This window comes from Salmo trutta, chromosome 1 (assembly GCF_901001165.1).
Source record: "Salmo trutta chromosome 1, fSalTru1.1, whole genome shotgun sequence".
NCBI classification, from domain to species: Eukaryota; Metazoa; Chordata; class Actinopteri; order Salmoniformes; family Salmonidae; genus Salmo; species Salmo trutta.
This window is the reverse complement of record NC_042957.1, coordinates 21,957,349-21,984,056: the sequence shown is the minus strand read 5'-3', so window position 1 is coordinate 21,984,056 and position 26,708 is coordinate 21,957,349. Positions and strand designations below refer to the sequence as shown.

The following is a 26,708-nucleotide window of genomic DNA, read 5'->3' as shown; positions in this document are numbered from 1 at the left end:
TGTGCTGCTGTGATCTGCCTGGATGTTAAGGGTCTATGTCATATTATAGTGGATTTTAAAAGGAAAAAGGTCAGATGATTCCCATAGCAACCACAGCCATGAACGCCTTTATTATTTTTTATAATTAGATCGCTTCTATCCCAGGAAATGAATGATAATACCAACAAGAGTAGCCAACTATAAGTTACATATCAGTTGGAATGTTAAAGCAATATTACAAACCCCCCCATAAAGTCATGTTTACATTTCATTTTTTTACTGTCTACTTGAAAGTTCTTCTGACAAAAGGTGTATCGTAAAAAGTAATTGTTACAGCAAACGTACATTTATTTTTAGTGTTGACGCCTCAAATATGCAGGGTGAAAATACACAGAAGGAGATATACTGTACATAAACAGAGACCTACAACTACATTGGACATACATTATGTTACCAAGGAAACTAACAAAAAAAAAACAGGCAAACTGGCCTAAAATGGCCACCAAGCCATCACATGGAATAATCAGTTATTTCCCAACAAGGTGTCAATAACGAGCACTGCAGTTCTCTTTAATGCCATCCATGCCTCACACTCAAAAACGTAATATCATCTCTCCTTTTCCTCTCTGTTGTTTTCAGTCAGAGTCAAAAATATGCAGAAAAATATGAAACAACAAAACACGTCTTCTTCCTCTGAGCCCTTTGTTTTATACACACACTATACACGGTGAGGAGAGGCAAGGCGAGGAGGGGTTGAAAGTCACCCCTCTCCTGGTCTGGAGTATCAAAAGGAGGTCTAGAATTTGAAGAGGTCTATGAAGTGCTGAGGTGAAACAGGCATGAGGCAGTTGTCAGGATCGTTGGCTGTACAAGGATGTCCAGAGTCCTAGGAGACAGGAGGGAGAGCCGTTGTTACTATACTGTAGCATCACACATTCATACGAGTTCCATGTCAGACAGGACAACAGTGCCTAAAATACAGTCAACATTTTCTCAAATTAAATAAATTCACAACCTTAGTCATTTTCTAAGCAAAAATGCATAACAAACCAGAAGACGAGTGACCACAAGTCGAGTCTAAAACATAATTCATCACCAGGACAACAGAAAACAAAATGGTGGCCAGAGAGTCAGACATGATGGGAAGGAAAGTACCTTGAATAATAAGGCCAGGTGGCAGTCCTTTAGGGGTCAGGGACAAGTACAGGGGGAGTCAGGAAGAGAGGCAGGAAGTAAGGAACAAGAGAGGGATGGAGAGGGATGCAGAAAGGTTAAAAGATTAGAAACAGAAGGATGGGAGGCTGTCTGGTTCTAACAAAGCCTTGGTTGGCACTGAGAGGAAAGAGGGGTCAATCTACGATGCCAGAGGAGAGAGGGGAAATAGAAGGCACATTGCTCTAAATTTAGGAGAGTTACAGTACTTGCAGGAGGAGCCCAGTACAATACTCAGGTTGTTTAGAGTCTAGCACTGCATCATACCATTAGTTAGTGGTGACAGGAGCTGGCAAGGTGATGTACTCATATGTGCTCAGTCTGCTCACACATTTGAGTCTTAATAGCAATGGTGTGACCAGTCCTTCTATTCATGAGCATCATAAGTGGGGCTATAAAGGTGAAACAAATATTCATAATAGTCATTAACAATAACCTTGCTATAACCCATGCTTTTGAATCCAATGGGTGGTCGGTTTCTTATAAAGAAAATAGGTAAAATCTGTCAATGAGGGTTAGTCAGTTCATTCATTGATCTTTGAGCTGCATGTGAATAATTTGTCTGGTTTCACAGATTAGTTTCCTCCTTAGGTTCAGGATTAGCACAGTCATAAGCATTAACGTTAGCAAACTAAAGCCAACTAAAGCCCAACCAACATTCTAAACCTGTAGATCCCCAGGGAATAGTCCATTTATAGTGTAGAAAATTTAAATTATTCATGTTCTGGGTTCAACTGAGAAGGTTTTTAAAAGGGTAACTCAACCCCAATTTCAGCATTTTCCCACCCCTTCAAATAAAAAAAATGCATTCAGGTGAGAAGTTCTGGGTGGGTAGGTAAACATAGTTGTACCTGATCCCCACATTTTCTCACTAATGCATACTTACCAGTCCACTGGCACACTCTGATAAGAAAATGATGTTCACCGTGAACAAATATCTCTGGATATTTATCTCAGTGGTAAGGCGCAGCGTTCCTGACATCTATTGCCATTTGCGGTGTAAATTAAAATCCCTCATGGGTCGCAAAAACAATATTTGAAATGTGGACTTACATTTATTGCGGTATTGTTTTGGGAAGAAAAGTGCAATCACCTTGAAAATGAAAATTAGGGACTCAATTCAATCCAACCCGCATTGCAGTATTTACACAGTAGCTCTTTTTCCAATTGTCAAATTAACTCAGATTGGTCTTGGGTACTGTATAAAAACCTACAACTACTACAAGGGCAACCCCTCTCCCAGGGATGCTTTCACTTTTCAGAATGAAAAAATGCGTGGGTACAGGACAAATATTGTAAATAAAGGATATCTGCCCTGTGTGATTAGAACACCCAACCATTAAACTATGAGCCAAGTGTCTTCGCAGACCGTGCCACCAATCAGTCATAGCAGTTGGAAAAAGAAGAAGCCGGATGTGGAGGTCCTGGGCTGGCATGGTTACACGTGGTCTTTGGTTGTGGGGCCAGTTGGACATACTGCCAAAATCTCTAAAACGACATTGGAGGCAGCTTATGGTAGATAAATTAACATACAATTCCCTGGCAATAGCTCTGGTGGACATTCCTGCAGTCAGCATCCCAATTGCACACTCCCTGTGTTGTGCACATTTTAGAGTGGTCTTTTATTGCCCCCAGCACAAGGTGCACCTGTGTAATGACCATGCTGTTTAAATCAGCTTCTTGATATGCCAAACCTGTCAGGTGGATGGATTATCTTGGCAATGGAAAAATGCTCACTAACAGGGATAAACAAATTTGTGCACATAATTTGAGAGAAATAATATTTTGTGCATATGGAACATTGCTGGGACCTTTTATTTCAGCTCATGAATCATGGGACAAACACTTTACATGTTGCGTTTATATTTTTGTTCAGTATATATGAAGACCAGAATTGACTTGCTTCACTATAATTAAGCCTAAAACATCTGGCTTTCGAATGACTTAAAAAAAAATAATAAAAAAAAAAATCATGAAAATTACTAAGGGCTGAGGTGAGAGGAATGTGCTAGAGTTATATGCTGCTAGCAAAAAGGAGAGGGGCAGTTAAGCAGTTTGTTGGTTCTGGAAAAGAGGCTGGTTTTCTCCACCCAAATGATGAATCACTTCTAATAGCATAAGTTGAGAATGTATTTATTTAAAAAGTGCATAAACAAAAGTCTCAATACACAGAGAGACTATTCTTTTTGGGGGTGGTTGTGACTACACATTACTGATAAAGATTGTTTTGGCTGTACATTTTCCTCACAGTACATCCCTGTTTTGGCTGTACATTTTCCTCACAGTACATCCCTGTCCAGCTCTTGAGAACCCAACGGGGGCATACAGCCATCCCTAGGGTTCTAAGGTGAATGTATATGGACCACAGCTGGCTCCATGTGGACTACAATCCCGACGCTCCGTTTTAACGCTTAGAAGGGTCTTTCTATAAACTAGGGTACCAGTGAGGATATGTTTTTTCTCTCATGTCATTACATTAAGATATGGGGGGGGGGGTCATAGCTATATAGCCAACCTATGTTTAACCCTTAATCATGATTGGCGTCTTGACGGATTTGTCCAAAATCGTGTGACAACTTACTTCTCTCCTTGCATTTATGGCAGTGTAAGCTGTCGTTATATCATATGTTAATCATTAAATCAGTTAAATTAGACATCGCACTTGAACCCTGTAAGGATCCTGGACCTAGCTGTCAGACAGTTTTTTGTATAGAGATCTCAGAAATGTGAAAGTACGTAACATTTAGTGTCTCCTTATGTTAAGGGGTGAAAACAGTTTATGGGCACACAAATCGAAAATTATGTAAGCATTGCAAATTCAAATGTTCTAACAAAAAGAGCCACCTTACCTTTATACTTAAAATCGATATGATCATTAACGTGCCTCTTCAATAATTATGCATACTACTTGTTAGATGCTCATTTGGTGTCCATCCAGCTGATTAGTTACGCTGTGATATTTTAACACATCTACTGATCCAGGAAGGAATTTTCCGAATAACAGTCAAGTGCTGTGATGACACATGCGATGCAACAATAGCCCAAGTGCTGTAAAAAAAGGTGTTTGCAAGGAATGAAGAATATTTTGGCGTCTCATTGGTTACACCAGTGAAGACAGTTGGATCTAATATCCCTAGCGAATTGATGTTTACCATCTATCATTGTCTGCTTGATTTTCAGCAGGGTCTCATTAGATTTAACAGAGAAAGCAAAAAGGCAATGAGTTTGTGTTTTCATATATTTTTGTTCCTCGGCTTAGAGACAGAGTCTACTGTGTGCAATTGTGTAGAATAGACTATTGCGCAACACCAACGGTATTCCTATTAATTATTCTGGATATAATGACAACAAATTACATAACCTACTGGACTTATTCACAATAATGTATTTGACATGTTATTTCATTACCAGATCACATTAAGATCTGGTAATGAAATAACATGTCAAATACATTTTGTTTTCCATGTTAGAACTGCAATTTTAAAAACAATACAAGGGGCTTGAAGTAGCCTACGTGAACTTGTTGCTCATAAATTCAAGTACTGGAATAGGCCTACCTTGGATTATTATTTTTTTAAATCCTCAATTTTGTGCTTGAAAAGTTATTGGAATGATTGTAGCCAATTTATAAGTTCTCCTGCTCCCTTGTAACTACCCATGATTATTACTTACATTTTAGTCATTTAGCAGACACTTTTATCCAGAGTGACTTACAGTAGTGAGTGCCTAAATGTTTTTACTTTCATTAGGATGACAACATCTAATGTTGGATTCAACTAGTCTTTCTATATAAATTCTTCCAGAAAAAAAAGAAAAAAGAAAAAGGGCAGCAGGTAGCCTAGCAGTTAAGAGCATTGGACCAGTTACCGAAAGGTAGCAGGTTTGAATCCCAGAGCTGACTAGCTGAAAATTCTGCAATTAAAATCAAATAAAATTGCTCCTGTAAGTCGTTCTGGATAAGAGTCTACTAAATTACTACACTTTAAAAAGAGACCTGGTTTTCGGTCACTTACTCATGATAAAAACAGCGATGGTGAGATTAATGCTACCGCTATTCATGACTTTATTACATGTGCCTACATCTGGCACATACAAATCTCCATGCATGCATCCAATCTATTTAGTCAGGAAATGTCCACATTCTCACATTCTGTTAGGTAAAAATACTTTCAATATCAATGCATTGGCAAGGCCCAAAAACTCAAAGAAATAATAATTATTAAAGTAGTAATGGCCTACTTTTTTTGGACACTTTTTATTGTGTGCGTGGGGGGGGGTTATATTAGGACCTATATGTACAGTTATATACACACAATTGTATAACATTGAGGTTCTTTAAAAAAGTACCATTAAGTTCTTGAAAATGTCTGAAAGTCCTTGAATTTGACTAGCTAATAGCTGTAAGAACCCTGCTTAAAGGATGTAGAGCTCCATTTTTATGGAATGGTCTGCCTATCCATGTGAGAGACGCAGACTCGGTCTCAACCTTCAAGTCATTACTGAAGACTCATCTCTTCAGTAGGTCCTATGATTGAGTGTAGTCTAGCCCAGGGGTGCGAAGGTGAACGGAAAGGCACTTGCCGTCTCTGCCTGGCCGGCTCCCCTCTCTCCACTGGGATTCTCTGCCTCGGACCCTATTACAGGGGCTGAGTCACTGGCTTACTGGTGCTCTTCCATGCTGTCCCTAGGAGGGGTGCATCACTTGAGTGGGTTGAGTCACAGACGTGATCTTTCTGTCCGGGTTTCTGCCCCCTCAGGCTCGTGCGGTGGAGGAGATCTTCGTGGACTATACTCAGCCTTGTCTCAGGGTAGTAAGTTGGTGGTCTGTTGATATCCCTCTAGTGGTGTGGAGGAGATCTTCGTGGACTATACTCAGCCTTGTCTCAGGGTAGTAAGTTGGTGGTCTGTTGATATCCCTCTAGTGGTATGGAGGAGATCTTCGTGGACTATACTCAGCCTTGTCTCAGGGTAGTAAGTTGGTGGTCTGTTGATATCCCTCTAGTGGTGTGGAGGAGATCTTCGTGGACTATACTCAGCCTTGTCTCAGGGTAGTAAGTTGGCGGTCTGTTGATATCCCCCTAGTGGTGTGGGGGCTGTGCTTCTGGAAAGTGGGTGGGGTTATATCCTGCCTGGTTGGTCCTGTCCGGGGGTATCGTCGGACAGGGCCACAGTGTCCCACGACCCACCAGTCTCTGTCTCCAGTATCTATACTGCAATAGTCCACGTTCTGGGGGGGCTAGGGTCAGTCTGTTATATCTGGTGTAATTCTCCGGGCACATCTGGTGTCCTGTGTGAATTTAAGTATGCACCCTCTAATTCTCTCTTGCTCTCTCTCTCCTCCAGGAGAGACCGGAGCACCAGGATCATGCCTCAGAACTACCTGGCCTGATGACTCCTGGCTGTCCCCAGTCCACCTGGTCATACTGCTGCTCCAGTTTCAACTGTTCTGCCTGTGGCTAAGGAACACTGAGCTGTTCACCGGACGTGCTGCCTTGTCCTGGACCGGCTGTCTTGACCTCTGAATGCTCGGCTATGAAAAGCCAACTGACATTTACTCTTGGAGGTGCTGACCTGTTGCACCCTCTACAACCACTGATTATTATTTGACCCTGCTGGTCATCTATGAACGTTTGAACATCTTGAAGAACAATCTGGCCTTAAATGGCCATGTACTCTTATAATCTCCACCTGGCACAGCCAGAAGAGGACTGACTGGCCACCCCTCAGAGCCTGGTTCCTCTCTAGGTTTCTTCCAAGGTTCCTGTCTTTCTAGGGAGTTTTTCCTAGCCACCGTGCTTCTACATCTGCATTGCTTGCAGTTTGTGGTTTTAGGCTGGGTTTCTGTATAGCACTTTGTGACATCTGCTGATGTAAAAAGGGCTTTATAAATACATTTGATTGATTGATATGTTGTTGTATAGGTGGAGTTATGGGCCAATTTGCATATATTCACTTTTATTCCTCGAAGAACACGTGAAACTACATGAAAATCCTTTTGATTTTTGTTTCATACGATTTTGAAATGTTGATCCCAATGTCACACATTGTTCATAGAAAGACCCAGACACATTAATAATCCTTGCTGGCGATACAGTTTTGGAAACTTTTGTAACTTTACTTTCATATCAGCGAGAAATAATCTTTCAAATACAAAAGATACCTACTGTACGCAGTTTTAGCACAATAACAGCCTCCAGCTGACATACGTCATCCTCCCACCTTGCGCTCACATTTCCATTGTGAGCATGCATGCATTATTCACAACACAGTCATGTGCAACTGTGCTAAAACTGCATACAGTAAGTGTATCTTTTGGATTTGAAAAATAATTTCTCGCTGATATGAAAGTCAAGTTCCAAATGTTTCCAAAACCGTATCACAAGTGAGGCATATTAACACAGATAGTCGGGGCATTTCCTTCTTACGGCAGAAACATTTGTAAATCGACGCAAATGCGCTACCGTTTATTAATGGGCAAATCTCAGTCCTGAGCTGACCCCAAACTCCATAAACACAGCCAAAGGTCACCATGACATCACATGCAAAGATTTCTCCTGGCTAGGACTCAAAAACTCACTCTCCACTTTATTTAACATTTTAGTTTACTTTTCTTTCTTGCTAAGCACATTAGGAACTTGGAAAAATGCTTAATAAATCTATTATTAATATCAACCTAAAAATAGGCATATGTATTATGGGAGTCCCCCCTGACATGCAGCTATGGAACCCATATAACACGTCCGAAATGGCACTGTAGGGAATAGGGTGCCTTTTGAGATGCTGTCATGTTGTCTAGTGTGTCTTCTTGTTCTTACCTTCCAGAAGAGGATGCTACAGTGTCTGCAGAAGTGCAGTGTGTCTCCGTACTGCTCTCTCTTGGGGTAGTATTTCTGTAGGGTGAAGTACATGACCTTCCAGTCCACATGGCCCCTCTCTGACAAGATCAGATGCCTGCAGAACTACACACACACACGACGAGAAAACACGGTTGACACCAGGGGGAAAGGAAAGAAAGAGATGCTAAGGTAACTGAAGGGTAATTCCAGAGTTATTTTCTAAATGACCACCATTTCATGTTCAACTCCATAGACCTTATGTAGAATGCCTCCCTTATATTAAATGTGGCAACACTGCACTCTGGTGGTCACTGTGTACTACTCACTGAACATGACCCTGTATTCAAGCAGTTTGTGACACTGATTACATTGAATGCCATGTTTAGATACCCAGTGACTTCTACCTGTTTCTCTGCAAAGTGAAACTGACACAGCTTCTTCCACAGGCGCCGGTCCTCACTGAGCATGTGAAGAGTGGGCGTGGCCTGTCCCAGGTTGATGATGTCACAGGCGTCGGAGAACTTGTACAGGATGTTGTTCTGCATGTCTAGCGGCAGGTCACGCAGCGTCATCCCATTGGACAGTTGCTGGGGGGGGGGGGGGTGGATATACATATATGTTGAAACTATGGCAAGACTGTCACATAACTACCAGGTCAATTTTCAAGAGGTCTCGTCTCTTGAAACTAAACAGACGGCACACATGTCTAAGTACAGAAGTTACAACTTTTTACAAAGCAAACACATTAACCACCTTGATAATGAGACAGAAAATGAACCAGTCTATCTCTGAAGCCTAGCCAGTCTGATTCGGATTGAGCCAAACATCAGCACAAGAGTTGGCTAAAGCAGAACCAGATTGACACCTAGTTAAGGTTATCCCAGGCTGGCTGGGGCTGCAGCATTCCACTACACAATACAACACTGAGAGGACCCGATGACTGAACACTGTCACCGTGCCAAATCATATCAAATCTTATTGGTCACATACACGTAACTAGCAGATGTTATTGGTCACATACACGTAATTAGCAGATGTCATTGGTCACATACACGTAATTAGCAGATGTCATTGGTCACATACACGTAATTAGCAGATGTCATTGGTCACATACACGTAATTAGCAGATGTCATTGGTCACATACACGTAATTAGCCAATGTTATTGGTCACATACACGTAATTAGCAGATGTCATTGGTCACATACACGTAATTAGCAGATGTCATTGGTCACATACACGTAATTAGCCGATGTTATTGGTCACATACACGTAATTAGCAGATGTTATTGGTCACATACACGTAATTAGCAGATGTCATTGGTCACATACACGTAACTAGCAGATGTCATTGGTCACATACAATTAACTAGCAGATGTTATTGGTCACATACACGTAATTAGCAGATGTTATTGGTCACATACACGTAATTAGCAGATGTTATTGGTCACATACACGTAATTAGCAGATGTTATTGGTCACATACACGTAACTAGCAGATGTTATTGGTCACATACACGTAATTAGCCGATGTTATTGGTCACATACACGTAATTAGCAGATGTTATTGCAGGTGTAGCGAAATGCTTTTGCTTCTAGCTCCGACAGTGCAGTAATATCTAACAAGTAATATCTAACAAATTACACAACATATACCCAATACACACAAATCTAAGTAGGAATGAATTAAGACTATATACATATGGACGAGCAATTTCAAGGCGGAACGGACTAAGATACAGTAGAATAGTATAGAAAACAGTATATACACATGAGATGAGTAATGCAAGATAGGTAAACATTATTAAGTGAATGAGATACCATAGAATAGTTTAGAATACAATATATACATATGAGATGAGTAATGCAAGATATGTAAACATTATTAAAGTGACTAGTGTTCCATTCCTTAAAGTGGCCAGTGATTCCTAGTCTATGTCTATAGGCAGCAGTCTCTAATGTGCTAGTGATGGCTGTTTAACAGTCTGATGTCCTTGAGATAGGAGCTGTTTCAGTCTCCCGGTCCCAGCTTTGATACACCTGTACTGACCTCACCTTCTGGATGATAGCGGTGTGAACAGGCAGTGGCTCGGGTGGTTGATGTCCTTGATTATCTTTTTGGCCTTCCTGTGACATTGGGTGCTGTAGGTGTCCTGGAGGATGCGTAGTTTGCCCCCTGGTAATGCGTTGGCCAGACCGCACCACCCGATCATCTCCTTTGTTTTGTTGACGTTGAGTGAGAGGTTGTTTTCCAGGCACCACACTCCCAGAGCCCTCACCTCCTCCCTGTAGCCTGTCTCATCATCGTTGGTAACCAAGCCCACTACTGTTGTGTCGTCTGCAAACTTGATGATCGAATTGGATGCGTGCTTGGCCCCGCAGTCATGGGTGAACAGGGAGTACAGGAGGGGGCTGAGCACGCACCCTTGTGGGGCCCCAGTATTGAGGATCAGCGGAGTGGTGGTGATGTTTCCTACCTTCACCACCTGGGGGCGGCCCGTCAGGAAGTCCAGGACCCAGTTGCACAGGGCGGGGTTCAGACCCAAGGCACCAAGCTTAATGATGAGCTTGGAGGGTACTATGGTGTTGAATGCTGAGCTATAGTCAATAAACAGCATTCTTACATAGGTATTCCTCTTGTCTAGATGGGATAGGGCAGTGTGCAGAGTGATGGCGATTGCATCGTCTGTGGATCTATTGGGGCGGTAAGCAAATTGAAGTGGGTCTAGGGTGGCAGGTAAGGTGGAGGTGATATGATCCTTGACTAGTCTCTCAAAGCACTTCATGACGACAGAGGTGAGTGCTACGGGGCGAGTCATTTAGTTCAGTTACATTTGCCTTCTTGGGTACAGGAACAATGGTGGCCATCTTGAAGCGTGTGGGGACTGTACCCAGGTCAGTAGAAGCCTTCCCTTATAGAGCCATGGCTGAACTATTAGGTGTGAGGGCTTTTAGGTCCATAATCATCTGTTTAAAAAGGACCCACCCCCCCATACTCTACCTTGGGTATCTGCAGGTTGTTGAGCTGCTGCTGCCAGTTGAGGATGGTCTCCAGCCTGCAGACCCAGATGTTGATGTTGCCCACCAGGACAGACTTGCCCATGCCCCGGGTCAGGATGCACAGGGTGGAGCTCAGGTCCTGCAGCAGCTCCTTGATAAGGCGAGGGTTATGATGGTCCTCCAGAACTGGACACAAAGAAAGAACAAAGACGTTAAAACAGTGTAAAGAAACCCACCATATAACTACGTCAACATTCACTGTCGTTCATACCAGGTCTCTCGAGAGATAAATGTTATGTTTTTTGTAATGGAATAAACATAGTCAAAAATTCAATAATTAAAATAAAATAAAAAACCTTTAAAATCTTTATCAAAAGTTGAAGCATTTTGCCATTACTCCCAAAGCAAAACCACCATTTGAAGAACGTACTGTACTCTCAAGGCATCCATGAAGCCAAAGCAAAATAGGTCTTTATATACTGCAGCTAATTCATGTTTTCCTTCCTGAGGCGTGTGGTTGTGTGACATAAAGCTTAGATCTGATGGCTCCTTTGATCCGCCCGGCAACAGCAGCTAAGTAATGATGGGGCACTACAGCTGTGTGGTTTAGTGGCGGGACAATCACTGACACAGCAGCAGTGGGACCGGTTCTACTGCCACACTGATGAGACCAAACAATACCAAGAAACCCAGTATTAGACTGTCAGTTTGAGGGCATAGAATTGAGGACAGAGAGACGTGTGTTCTCAGAGAAAGCATGAGGCTGCATTTCACTTCTCCAACCAGGGAGCAGTGCCAACACTAATGTAAGTATGGCTCAGAGCTAAAACCAGGGGCTGTGCCATTAGGCAATGTGCTGTGGTTACACTGTGTTATTCTGACAGGCCATTGAGTACAGACCAGGGAGGTACAGCATGATGAGGACATATCCCTCTGTCTCTCTCACCCTTCCGTACAATCTTCTCCAGCACGTTGAAGTAGTTCTTCTGAGCTGCTCCACTTAGGGATGGCAGCTGAGACCTGGCTATGAGCTGGAGGAGCTGCACAGAGGGAGAGAGAGGGGGTGAGAGAGAGAGAAGTAAAAGAGTGAAAGGACAGGACACAAACCAAGGACTAGTATCAACACATATCCAGTAGAATAGATACACACAGTTTTAGTGATCAAGCTAAATCATGCTTATAATTCAGATAGTTAGCCAGCAGCTTACTTTTGCCACATAGGTAAATCTCTGGATGTCCTGAGTGGCACTGGAAAAATCTAGACGGTTGAAGGCTTCCCCTAGTGTGCAGTATCCATGTCTCTAAGGTAATAACACACAAACTTAATTACCAAAACACATACCATGTATGGTAAAGAGTAGAATGGGCAATAAATAAAATCTAGTGGACATTCTCAGTATTATTTACTGTCCATTAAATTTTGCATAAACAGTGTATCCACATTCCAGGTCTTGGGTCACACAGTTATATGGTGCAGTTGACCTAAACTTTCCTCACCTCTCTTGTGCTCTCCTTCTGAACATAGATCCACTTCTCCTGGTAAACAACTGGGAAAAGAGAGAAAATAAAGAGTCAAAGAGAGAGAGATTTACTTTGCTATTTATCAGAACTGTTTTGTTAAACCACGGTTGCCAAACCTCATATTAGTTGGCTAGCATTCCTAACAGCTCTTGTGGTTGGCCTTTTTCCCCCAAAGACCTTTAATGGGAATAAAATGGATGTGGTCAGTGCTACTCACACTGTGATTTGGTGTTGTTGTTGTACAAGTCTTTTTTCCTCTTTTTGGCGACTACCTCGCACACATTTCCAGTAAACAGATTCTCTTTGTTTTCATCGCAGAGTCTGTTTCAGAAAAACAAGGTAGACATGAAAGGAGTGAGTTAATAGCATTGTTTATGAGCGTTGGCATGGTGGACGTCAGTGTATTTATGTAACAAACTAAGTGGCTGTCCACGCTGCAGAAGCACACAGCCTGGCCATGCCCAGATGACTGCCTGACTACCCCTCTGAGGTGATTAAGACTGGCACAGCCCTGATCTGACCTGGCTGACCTCTTGTTTCTCAGAAAGACTCGTGGAGAAGGTCAGGGACTATTTTCTGACCATAACATCAGCTCTAATGCTGGACAAGATCTGCTAATCTCTATCTCGGAAACCACTTTGGGACAAACACTAACTTCAGATTTCCGAAAATCTCTGATTTGCATTAATGCCAGGTAGTGTATATGGCTGTATGCCAATAGGTCAGAGATAGCAGCTTGTATCCATGAGGTTGTATCACTGTCATTGTATAATTGAGGCAAGCATAAGATATCTAGCAGCAAATCAACTTCCTATCATAGGCAGCTAATCTCAAAACCCAGATTATATCGCAACTATCAACTTCCTACAGTCCTGTTTAGGTCTATGTTCCGTGTGCACCCGTGGCTACACGGCTGCCTGTAGGGTGGAGATGCAGAGTATGTCTTGTTTTGCGTTCATGGCTACAATTCATAGTGATACTTCTGTTGGGGCTATACTTAAGAGACGTTTCAGTACTCTGACAAATTTCAGATTACATCTTCAAACAGGTTTGTGAAAGTATGACTCGAGGCCAGTATCTCTGAGGGCTCCAGTATACTAAAACACAAATTATGAATGCACTTTTTAGCCCAACTCAGACCATATGATAATCTTCCTGAATCTTCCACTGCCACGAAGGCCAAAGGAATGAACGGAAAATAAATAGGTTAAATAAATAAAACTTCTGTTCTTGCCCTTGACAGAGATTGGTTTGCCCTCTTTGTATCAGCAGAGCTTTCATTACTTTCAGTGGACTTCATTACATTTCAAATATTTGGCAACAGGCTTTCATCCTCAGTCCAACAGCATACCTGTAACACAGGGAAATGTATTGGCTATATCAGTCAGGTTTTTGAAATATATTTTAAAAAGACTAAAAACTATTTCCCAGATTAAATAGTCAACACAGGTTCTCCATAAAATGAGTTTATAGTAATTTGGGTGAACTACCTCTTTAACCCCTAGTCCATGTTGTTGCTCCTACATGGTTTTATGTTGTTGCTACTGTTATCTGAACATAGTGCATCTGGAACATCATTGACCATTACCTTGCTCTGATCTCTATGGGTGTGGCGTTCTCTCTCTACACAGACAATCAGCAGGTTTAATGAGGACTGGCTGCTAGATCAAAGTGAGTGGTCCACTGATGTTCTCCATGCATTAGTAATCCACGTGCTCAGTCTTATCACGTGACCATCTCGGGATGCAGAGCTCTGAGACTCTCCCTCCAGCCTGTCTCAGATCCACACAGACTGACCACAGGTAGGGGGCTGGAGATGAAGCAATGCATTGGTGTGGATCAAAGTTTTTTGCGTGTGACACATACAGCTTATCTAGGCTGGAGGCTAATTCAGGCCGTTTTATGCAATGGTTCCACTGCTTAATGCATGCACGCACGAACGTGCACACACACACCAATCAGTAACAGGGAATTAGAGGTCAGGAATGCAATAACCTAACATTTTACAGAGGATTCTCACTGCAGCATGCCTGGACAGAGAAGGAAAAACAAAAACCCTCAGACAAGAGGAACAGAGCAATGTTGGCTCTCAAACTACTCGAAATATACTCTGTACAGTCAATGTAGGTCTTTGACAGTCGATGTTTACCTTTTACATGGCATCAGCTAAATGGCTGAGAGAGGGCTGAACTACTGTGTTGGACTTGGATCAGTACAATAGCAGGCATAATGATGTCTGTCTGTCTGTGGGAGTGTTTGTTTAGCAGTCAATGGCTACTGTGGGGGGGGGGTACTGTATGATGTTATTGGCCTTTGAGTCGGGATGTTTTTTGGAGGATAGTCACTGAGAGGAAATTATGTCATCGGTTATTGTGTGGTGCAATGTCATTGTCTGTTTTTCTGTGAGGTATTTGTAGGATGTTTATTGTCAACTGTTGTACTGTGAGGTACTGGATGGCCAACTCTAGATTTGATGACATCATAAAAAAAAGGTACTCAGCGACTAGCCTATACTATTATAACCATCTGAGATAAATAGCGACTGCATCACCACATTAAAAAACATGTAGCAAATCATAACAATGAGATTTAATACTCTGCCAAATCTAGAGTTGGCCATCCAGTACCTCACAATCAAAATAGAAGATTTTTGTTTTGTTTGTCTAGACTGGAGCACCAGACTGGAGCACCACAGGCGTTAGACAGAGCTAGCTCTGAATGGGAAAACCCATGGTCTAAAAGCCTCATCATTCACTACCACCACAGTCCACAACAGAACATGTTTCCTGCAGATAACAAGCCAGCACTCCTGCTGAGAGAAGTCAAAGACCGCCCAAAACACTACTTTAACAGACAAGAGAAAGAGACAGACAAAAATAACTTGTTTGTAGCCACTGCTATAACATAAAACGCCATGCTGATTTGATGAACACAATAACTCCCTGCATAGTACATCCTTCTACGGCAATACGATGCAGGGTCAAACCCATGCACCCAATTATAGCAATCCATAAATATGAATCAGCCACAAAACCTGACAGAGAGAGGAGGGTAGAAAAATTCATTATTCATAAATTCTTTATTCAATAGGTTTGCTAGTGAATGTTAAATTGAACCACATGTCAGAACAGATGTGAGATAGAGGGTGTTAATATTTCATTCAGTACAGAAATGTGTAGATGTGGATTTTTTTTTACCTCAACTTACACTGTCCCTATACTCAATTTAGGCTACCCCACAACCAGGATAAGTTGTGCCAAGAGATGAGACCACTTTTTTTGGACAAGCTATGTTTACATTAATGCGGATTATTTCCAGGGATCCACAACATCCTGAAATATATGTAGATATCTTTGTTAGAAAGAAAACTATATTTCTCTTGGCGTAGTGAAGATGAATGTCATTTCTTTTCTTTTTTAACGGCTCCAAATACCCCCCTCTCTCCTACTGACTTATGAATCTGTCAGTCATGTCTATTTCACAGGTTGCATAGCTGGGGACGGAAACTGAGAGAAACTAGACACGTTTGGGTATCCTTCTCCGGCTAGTGGGTATGGAGTCAGTTCCCTCAGACAATCAGTCACAAACAACTATTATCAGTACTCACACTTATTGTCTGACAGGCTGTGGGAGAAACAGGAACCAGACACATCTGTTTAAAAACACTCTGTCCTTAACCCACACTGATGATAACACACACACACACAGATCTTTCCTACTCGCTCAGTTTACCGTCATCCTACGGCACATCTTCATCAGCTGGATCTGTTTTATTAGGTGACCTACTCACTTTACTCTGAGTCTTGCTTCAACAACCCCATCATTAAATTGCCTTGCCATGATGCCCTGGTGATGACAGGTGCTAACCATGGAATGGAAATCACTTCCTGAATGAGGTCTCTCTTAGTATGAAAATAAGAACAGGTTATGGCTCGTGCTTTTGATACCATCGATCACCACATTCTTTTGGAGAGATTGGTCTACACGGACAAGTTCTGGCCTGGTTTAGATCTTATCTGTCGGAAAGATATCAGTTTGTCTCTGTGAATGGTTCATCCTCCTCAAGGATCCGTTTTAGGACCACTATTGTTTTCACTATATATTTTACCTCTTGGGGATGTAATTCGAAAACATAATGTTTAATTTCACTGCTATGCGGATGACACACAGCTGTACATTTTAATGAAATATGGTGAAGCCCCAAAATTGCCCTCGCTAGAAGCCTGTGTTTCAGACATAAGGAAGTGGATGGCTGCAAACTTTCTACTTTTAAACTCGGACAAAACAGAGATGCTTGTTCTAGGTCCCAAGAAACAAAGAGATCTTCTGTTAAATCTGACAATTAATCTTGATGGTTGTATAGTCGTCTCAAATAAAACTGTGAAGGACCTCGGCGTTACTCTGGACCCTGATCTCTCTTTTGAAGAACATATCAAGACTGTTTCAAGGGCAGCTTTTTTCCATCTACGTAACATTGCAAAAATCAGAAACTTTCTGTCCACAAATGATGCAGAAAAATTCATCCATGCTTTTGTTACTTCTAGGTTGGACTACTGCAATGTTCTACTTTCCGGCTACCCGGATAAAGCACTAAATAAACTTCAGTTAGTGCTAAAGACGGCTGCTAGAATCCTGACTAGAACCAAACATTTTGATCATATTACTCCAGTGCTAGCCTCCCTACACTGGCTTCCTGTTAAGGCAAGGGCTGATTTCAAGGTTTTACTGCTAACCTACAAAGCATTACATGGGCTTGCTCCTACCTATCTTTCCAATTTGGTCCTGCCGTACATACCTACACGTACACTATGGTCACAAGACGCAGGCCTCCTAATTGTCCCTAGAATTTCTAAGCAAACAGCTGGAGGCAGGGCTTTCTCCTATAGAGCTCCATTTTTATGGAATAGTCTGCCTACCCATGTGAGAGATGCAGACTCGGTCTCAACCTTTAAGTCTTTACTGAAGACTCATCTCTTCAGTGGGTTCTATGATTGAGTGTAGTCTGGCCCAGGAGTGTGAAGGTGAACGGAAAGGCTCTGGAGCAACAAACCGCCCTTGCTGTCTCTGCCTGGCCGGTTCCCCTCTCTCCACTGGGATTCTCTGCCTCTAACCCTATTACAGGGGCTGAGTCACTGGCTTATTGGTGTTCTCCCATGCCGTCCCTAGGAGGGGTGCGTCACTTGAGTGGGTTGAGTCACTGACGTGGTCTTCCTGTCTGGGTTGGCGCCCCCCCTTGGGTTGTGCCGTGGCGGAGATCTTTGTGGGCTATACTCGGCCTTGTCTCAGGATGGTAAGTTGGTGGTCGAAGATATCCCTCTAGTGGTGTGGGGGCTGTGCTTTGGCAAAGTGGGTGGGGTTATATCCTTCCTGTTTGGCCCTGTCCGGGGGTATCGTCAGATGGGGCCACAGTGTCTCCTGACCTCTCCTGTCTCAGCCTCCAGTATTTATGCTGCAGTAGTTTATGTGTTAGGGGGCTAGGGTCAGTCTGTTATATCTGACATGATGACTCCTTGCTGTCCCCAGTCCACCTGGCCGTGCTGCTGCTCCAGTTTCAACTGTTCTGCCTGCGGCTATGGAACCCTGACCTGTTCACCGGACGTGCTACCTGTCCCAGACCTGTTTTCAACTCTCTAGAGACAGCAGGAGCGGTAGAGATACTCTCAATGATCGGCTATGAAAAGTCAACTGACATTTACTCTTGAGGTGCTGACTTGTTACACCCTCGACAACTGTGATTATTATTATTTGACCATGCTGGTAATTTATGAACATTTGAACATCTTGGCCATGTTCTGTTATAATCTCCACCCGGCACAGCCAGAAGAGGACTGGCCACCCCTCATAGCCTGGTTCCTCTCTAGGTTTCTTCCTAGGTTTTGGCCTTTCTAGGGAGTTTTTCCTAGCCACCGTGCTTCTACACCTGTATTGCTTGCTGTTTGGGGTTTTAGGCTGGGTTTCTGTACAGCACTTTGAGATATCAGCTGATGTAAGAAGGGCTATATAACTAAATTTGATTTGATAATTTCTAACTGGATCCGTCCTACCGTGACTTACCGTAAACTCGACAGTATTTCACGAGTTTACTGTGCCTCTTTTATAATCTAAAACAGCACTTCCGACTGATGTTTCCTGTTTCATGGGCTGAGAACATGAACACTTCCTCATAGGGTCACTGGCAAAGTTACTCTCTCAGTCCAACTGATCTCAACACTAACTGGGATGCATTTGTTATATCATGTGATTCCATACAGATAGGCTACAAGAAAAACCTACTACCACCAATTCCCTTTCTCTGTTTATCCTGAGCATAAAGGTATGCATCAATGTGAACATTGTGAAGTTTCACCAGTAAAGGAGTAACAGCTGGTGCATAAGTACAGGTGGCCAAGGAGAGGATCATGTCCCGTGATCCTTATCACCAGAGTCAAAGCCTTGAGCAAAGCCTGCTGGGAAAGACTCCAGCACAGCAACTATGACAGAGAGCAATATCCACCATACATTTTCATGAGTTCTATTTCAGTCTCACTGAAAAATGTTCTGGTAAAACTGAACTAAATTGATAAACTAAAAATAAAACAGAAATACAATAAGGTATAACAGCCATATAACCCATAGGGATATGTCAAGGTATTGCTTGGTATTACTGCACTGTTGGAGCTAGAAACACACGCATTTTTCTGCACCTGCGATAACATCTGCAAATATGTGTACGCGACCAATAAACTTTGATTTGATAATGATTTGCAAATAAATTACTGACATTCAATAATGAAATATAAGCTTCAAAGACTTTAGTCAAAATAATCCCTTATTCCCTTCAGCAAGGAGATCAAATAGAATAGGGGTTGAATGTATAAATAAAGCTATAAAAAAAAAAGAAAATTATAATTATTAATTATTCAGCTGTGTTTCATTTTATAATATTCCATGTCCCCGGAGCCATTAAAAGACATTCAAAATGAACAGTATACCATTAAATAAAAGCATCAGCTGATCGGAAAGAAGAGAGCAGTCTTTCCTAGGTTCTGTTCTGTGACTTCTGTCATGAATGGGCTCCTGACTGGTGCAGTGGTCTAAGGCACTGCATCTCAGTGCTAGAGGCGTCACTACAGACCCTGGTTCAATTCCAGGCTGTATCACAACCGGCTGTGATTGGGAGTCCCATAGTGCGGTGCACAATTGGCCCAGTGTCATCCGGGTTTGTCCGGGGTAGGCTGTCATTGTAAATAAGAATTTGTTCTTAACTGACTTGCCTAGTTAAATATAGGTTAAATAAATTTAAAAAATGTAAAAAATTAGATCATGGATCCATGACCCTCTATACCTTGGGTCAAACAAATATATAATTAGAGTTTAACAACACACAGTGAAGACTAACTGGGCAGGTGGTTAGAGCGATAGGCCAGTAACAGAAAGGTTGCTGGACCGAATCCCCGAGCTGACGAGGTAAAAATCTGTAAGGCAGTTAACCCATTCTTCCCCGGGCACTGTGGATGTTGATTAAGGTTGCACATTTTGGGGAATATTCAGAGGTGGAAATTAATATTAATACCATTTAAATGTAGATGTTTTTTTGCATTGGATATATTTACCATACCATATGGAGACAGAAACATAAACCTTTTACCTTATCATAAGTAGACATGATTGCAAATTATTAAATCCTTCCAATAGAAATTTTTCAAAAACAATTTAGTTACGAATTCAACTTCAATTAAATGAGTTGACTCTTCACATGGGAGGATTTCACTGAACAACAAAAGAAAGGGAATATTGAATGATCTCCAATGATCCATCTACCAAAAACGTTATCAACATACATCTGTAAAATGATAGTGGAGAAACTAAAGCTTCGGTTGTCTTCCATGTCTTCTCCCTGGACCTCCTCAATGTCCACCTCTTGAACATCAGAATCGGAGGCCTCATCTTCGCTGTCACTTTCCAACCTTGAGGATGGCTCGTTGTCAGGCTCAAAAAGCCTAAAATTTGGCCACCAATCTTTCAACCCTTGTATTGGTCAGCCTGTTGCGTGCTTTGGTGTGTTCCCAAACAAGGACCAGTTGCGCTCTGAGGCGGCTGATGTTGGTGGGATTTGGAGGATGGAGGCAACGGGGGAAAGAGCCTCAGATCCACAAAGTCCCTTCCACCAGGTGGCTGATGAGATATGTTTGCAAGACTGCCATATTGCATCTCCATCCCAAAGCCCTTGCTTGGAAGTGTACTTCACCAGACTGCCAAGAACCTTGCCCTCATCCAGGCCAAGGTGGCAAAACATTGTAGTGATGACACCAACGGCCTTGTTGATCGCTGAACTCTGCTCTTGCCAGCATACTTGGGGTCCAACATGTACGCTGCGGCGTGTATGGGCTTCAGGCAGAAGTCTTCATGATTTTTGATTTATTTCAGAACTGCAGTTTCCTCTGCTTGGAGCAACAGTGAAGTAGGCAGGGCAGTACAGATTTCTTCTCTTACATCTGCAAGCAGAGTCTTAACATCAGACAGGATGGCATTGTCTCCCTCAAACCGTGCTATGGCTACGGCTATAGGTTTCAGGCTGCTTACCACTCTCTCCCAAAATACATCACCCAGGAGGATCCTCTAGATGGGGCTGCCCATATCGGCAGACTATGATATGGCCATTTTTTGGAGAGACTCCTTCCCCTCCAGGAGACTGTCAAACATGACAACACCACCCCAACGGGTGTTGCTGGGCAGCTTCAATGTGGTGCTCTTATTCTTCTCACTTTGCTTGGTGAGGTAGATTGCTGCTATAACTTGATGACCCTCCACATACACTCTACAAGAGAGCCAAGGAAATGGTTGGATACCCACTGTTTTCAGTGCCATTATGTTCTTGAGGAGCAGATTCAATGCATGAGCAGCACAGCCAATGGGTGTGATGTGAGGGTAGGACTCCTCCACTTTAGACCAAGCAGCGTTCATGTTCGCAGCATTGTCTGTCACCAGTGCAAATACATTCTGTGGTCCAAGGTCATTGATGACTGCCTTCAGCTCATCTGCAATGTAGAGATTGGTGTGTCTGTTGTCCCTTGTATAATACTGGTTGAGGGGTGGAGATGTAGTTAATTATTCCTTGCCCATGAACATTCAACCACCCATCAGAGATGATTGCAATACAGTCTACTTTCTCTATGACTTGCTTGACCTTCACTTGAACACTGAACTCTGCATCAAGCAAATGAGTAGATAAACCATGTCTGGGTGGAGGGGTGTATGCTGTGCAAAGAACATTCAGAAATCTCTTCCAATACACATTGCCTGTGAGCATCAGATATGAACCAGTTGCATACACAGCTCGAACAAGACATTCATCAGCATTTCTCTGACTACGTTCCTCCATTGAGTCAAAAAAACTTGTGATTCCAGGAGGACCATGAGCTGTTGCTATCGATAAGGTGTCTGAGTCATCATTTTCACCTCCAATAGAAGTAGAGGGACTTTTGTCAGAGGTTGCTTGTTGTGAGCGCTGAGGGAAATGTATGCACATGGGCAGATGATTCTGCATCTTTGTTGCATTCTTCACATTTGATTTGGCACAGTTTATACAAATGTACACAGCTTTTCCTTCTACATTAGCTGCATTGAAATGTCTCCACACATCAGATGGTGCCCGTGGCATTTTCCTGTAACGATTCGGGAAACAATGAGTTACATTTTTTTTTTTAAATACAACTCCATGTACAGATAAATAGTTTAGCAGTTAGATTAAACAAGTCCTTTGTAAGATACATTTTTTTAAATGAAACATGTATGGAAACAGGCGAATTTACACTCGGTTAGCAGGCTCATACAAGCTAAAACCCATATGGTAGCAAAAACTAACTAGCAGAAATTGTTAACAAGTTAAAAATGATTTAAAAACACGCTTTGCTGTGCTATTTACCAGTTAACAAAAAAATCATGCATGTCAAATAAAATATATTCACTCCACCCAGTATTGTAATCAAAACTTACCAGAAAGCATGTAGTCCTTGGCTCAGACAGTGTAATAGTGTGGGCTCAATAGCATCTCATTAGTGTGCAAGATCTTGAGAATCAGCTGTACATATGATGGAAGAGTACACTGCACATGTGATGGAAGAATGCACTGTACATGTGATGGAAGAATGCACTGTGCATGTAGAGGGTTGCAATTCCATTGAATTGAGGATAGTTTAACCAAAATATGCCACAAGACCTAGAATTGCCTTATGTGTATCCCACAAAAAAAGGTTCACTGTTGTAAGCTAACTTTTGATGAATTTAAGCAAAATTCCAGGGCTTAACTTCCCATGGAAAATTTCCAGAAAAATTCCTGAAATTTCCTGGAAAGTTTCCAACTCTAATGTTGCTGCGGAAGACAGATTTCAGCTGAATGCACTCAGTTCTACAGCTGACTAGGCATCCCCATTTCCTTACCACGCATGCGCACACGTTCAGTGGTGTAAAGGACTTAAGTAGTTTTTTGGGGTATTTGTACTTACTATTCATATTTTTTACAACTTTTACTCCACTACACTCCTAAAGAAAATAATGAACGTTTTACTCCTTACATTTTCCCTAACAACAAAAAGTACTCCTTACATTTTGAATGCTTAGCAGGACAGGAACATTATATAATTCACACACTTATCAAGAGAACATCCATGGTCATCCCTACTGCCTATGATCTGGTAGACTCACTAAACACAAATGCTTCATTGGTAAATTGTCTGAGTGTTGAAGTGTACCCCTGGCTATCCTTAAACTGAAAAAAATTAAATAAAAGACAATTGTGCCGAATGGGTTGCTTAATATAAGGAATTTGTAATGATATTTACACATTCATTTTTAATACTTAAGTATATTTTAGCGATTACATTTACTTTTGAAACTTAACTAGATTTAAAACCAAATACTTTTACTCAAGTAACATTTTACTGGGTGACTTTCACTTGAATCATTTTATTTTACAAAAGGTATCTTTACTTTTACTCAAGTACATGTATGACACTTGGCTACTTTTCCCACCGCTCCACACGTTTCAGTGAGGAAAGCCATTAGATCAGTTATAAATGGCAGACTATATCTCTGCTCAAAACCCTGTTTTTCAATGGAAACCAATATCCAAATGGTGAAATAGAGTGTGGGGAGTGACAATGGTAGATTGTTCATACAGAAAGGCTACCAGGTGCTGCCTGACTGTACATAACAGCTAATACAAGACAGGACAATATCATAGATGGTGCAGCATGTCATGTAAATATGACCACAGTGTGAAAAAGCTCAATCTATTATTTTGAGCATTTTTTATTTGTGTGATGATATTTACATGACACGGGGCTTTTAATGGGGATCATTTCAAGCATGTGAGCATCAGTTGATTCATTGTATAGTTCTCATCTGCAATGGAGCCAAAAAGCAAAGTCTATAGCCAACTTAATAAGATTTAATACTAACCAATCAAAACAGAGTCAATGTCAATTGTCATTGATCTGAATAATAAGACTTTACATGAACTAGATTAATTTCACATGGTTATATTACTGACATGTGTATGATTGTATGAATGTTATTATGCATTTTTTTTTTTTTTTTTTAAAGGTGGCATACCTTGTGTGTTCTACAAATCAACTCAAGCATACAGCAACTCATGAGAAACAGGCAGAGTAGTATATATACACAGTACCAGTCAAAAGTTTGGACACCTACTCATTCAAGGGTTCTTCTTCATTTGGACGATTTTCTACATTGTAGAATAATATCAAAGATATCAAAACTATGAAATAACACATATGGAATCATGTAGTAACCCAAAAAAAATTAAAGTGTTAAACAAATCAAAATATATTTTATATTTGAGATTCTTCAAAGTAGCCACCCTTTGCCTTGATGACAACTTTCCACACTCTTGGCATTCTCTCAAACAGCTTCACCTGGAATGCGTTTCCAACAGTTTTGAAGGAGTTCCCTGGAATGCATTCCAATTAGCATGTGTGCCTTGTTAAAAGTTAATTTGTAGAACAAATTATTATTTACAATAACGGCCTACTCCGGCCAAACAGTAATGACGCAGGGCCAATTTTGCGCCACCCTGTTGGATTCCCAATCACGGCCGGTTGTGATACAGCCTGGAATCGAACCAGGGTCTGTAGTGACACCTCTAGCACTGAGATGCTAGAGCCCTGCATCAGGGGTGCTGCATCAAAGCACTGCATCAGATGAACAGGCCTCCACAATCACCGACCTCAACCCAATTGAAATGATTTTGGATGAGTTGGACCGCAGAGTGAAGGAAAAGCAGGAAACAGGTGCTCAGCATATATGGGAACTCCTTTAAGACTGTTGGAAAAGCATTCCAGGTGTAGCTGGTTGAGAGAATGCCAAGAGCGTGCAACGCTGTTATCAAGGCAAAGAAAGGCTACTTTGAAGAATCTAAAATATAATTTGATTTGTTTAACACTATTACTACATGATTCCATATGTTATTTCATAGTTTTGATGTCTTCACTAGTATTCTACAATGTAGAACATAGTAAAAATAAAGAAAAACCCTTGAATAAGTTCGTGTGTCCAAACTTTTGACTGGTACTGTATGTATGTATATACCAATAGGTGAATTATTAAGAGCGATGAGGACACGCATGTAAACGGCACTTACTCTTCCAAGTCTATTCCGTTGTTGTTGTCCCTCAATTCATTTCCATAGAACTCGATCCTCTTCCAGCCATCCTCGGTCTTGATCCAGCTCCATCCTGGCGACCTCCAGTCCTGGCCCAAGAAAGGCATCCTTCACCTGGGAGTGTGCAAGGAGATATTTGCTGTTTGTGTAGCTAGCTAGCTGCTAGTTAGTTACAGTACCTGTGTGTGTATTGTTGTATTGCCACGATGAAAATAAATCGCTGTGAGGAGAGATTACATTTTGTAGCTAGTGACTTCTAGTAAAACAAAATCAACATCAGTTGTCAACACTGTCGAATGTACAATAAAGATAAAGTCATTGTTAAATACTGACTACTACTGCGGATATCTGTCAAGCACAGTTCTCTGGTTGAGCCGAGTTAGAAAATGTAGCGCAAATGACAGCTAGCTCGCAAACTGATTATCCGGAAAACGATGAACAGACTATAGAGACAGAGGACTTTTGTGTTTCTTAGTTAAACATATATATTCCCAATAAAACAATCAAACCAAACTTACTTAGATTGTGATTAGGTTGTTGTATTGAGAAACGCAGCTTTCCTCTGGAAATATTGACGGAAGTAAACATATCGTACAGTGGAATGTGACACGCCTCCTGCCTTTCTGTGATTGGACGTGTTGACTTTCTTTATCTTGTTGCTACCCGGAATTATATCGCTGATTGGCTGTCACTGTTGTCAATCATTAGCTTTTTTATCTACTGTGTTTTGCTAAGACATTTTTCTACACGTGATAGAAACCTCGCACATGTTACCGGAGTGTATTGGTTTGGATATGGGGAAGGGATATAATGCGGAGCTTGCTAAGCTGAACGGTATGGGTTGACTTCGCTCTAAGACATTTAATATTTTGATACCACTATAGGCTATTTAGCTCTGACATGATATCCCAGTTACAAATCGTGACCTTGGGACTATCAGGTTCGATCTGACATTTTGGTTTTAAAAAAGTACATTGACAATAAAACAATTTTAAATCAGAAATTTATATCTGCGCAAACACCTTTTAACTTGGTGCTATATGGTTATATCAGCAATCCAATCACACAATTCTGGGTTGTCAATCAAAAATAATTGTATGTAAGGTGATATACAGTGCATTCGGAAAGTATTCAGACGCCTTGACTTTTCCACATTTTGTTACCTTACAGCCTTATTCTAAAATTGATGAAAAAATAAATGTAAAAATGTAAACAGAAATACCTTATTTACATACAGTACCAGTCAAGAGTGTGGACACAGCTACTCATTCAAGGCTTTTTATTTATTAGGACTATTTTCGACATTTTAGAATAATAGTGAAGACATCAAAATAATGAAATAACACATGGAATCTTATAGAAACCAAAAAAGTGTTAAACAAATCAAAATATATTTTATATTTGAGATTCTTTAAAGTAGCCACCTTTTGCCTTGAGGTCAGCTTTGCACTCTCTTGGCATTCTCTCAAGCAGCTTCATGAGGTAGTCACCTGGAATGC

The 26,708-nt window shown here is 41.5% G+C and overlaps 1 protein-coding gene across 1 annotated transcript; it reads right to left on the bottom strand.

The window, feature by feature from the left end:
* Window positions 1–75: 75 nt before the first annotated feature.
* On the bottom strand, window positions 76–25,835 carry fbxo25 (F-box protein 25). Its single transcript, XM_029745376.1, has 10 exons — window positions 25,728–25,835; window positions 25,189–25,323; window positions 12,766–12,869; window positions 12,525–12,574; window positions 12,236–12,328; window positions 11,974–12,067; window positions 11,029–11,213; window positions 8,432–8,614; window positions 8,007–8,150; window positions 76–865 (listed from the first exon to the last, which is right to left on the bottom strand). Exons 2-10 carry the CDS (start codon window positions 25,314–25,316, stop codon window positions 776–778), a joined length of 1,071 nt encoding a protein of 356 aa, XP_029601236.1. The 5' UTR covers window positions 25,317–25,323; window positions 25,728–25,835; the 3' UTR covers window positions 76–775.
* Between the last annotated feature and the right edge of the window lie 873 nt (window positions 25,836–26,708).

Bases quoted from the DNA above. Each gene is read 5' to 3' on its own strand.
- fbxo25 (XM_029745376.1), bottom strand. From the start codon at position 25,316: ATGCCTTTCTTGGGCCAGGACTGGAGGTCGCCAGGATGGAGCTGGATC. The intron at 12,575-12,765 runs GTGAGTAGCACT...CTCTTTTCCCAG, and splicing joins CAACAACACCAAATCACAGT to TTGTTTACCAGGAGAAGTGG. The intron at 12,068-12,235 runs GTAAGCTGCTGG...CCCTCTGTGCAG, and splicing joins GATTTACCTATGTGGCAAAA to CTCCTCCAGCTCATAGCCAG.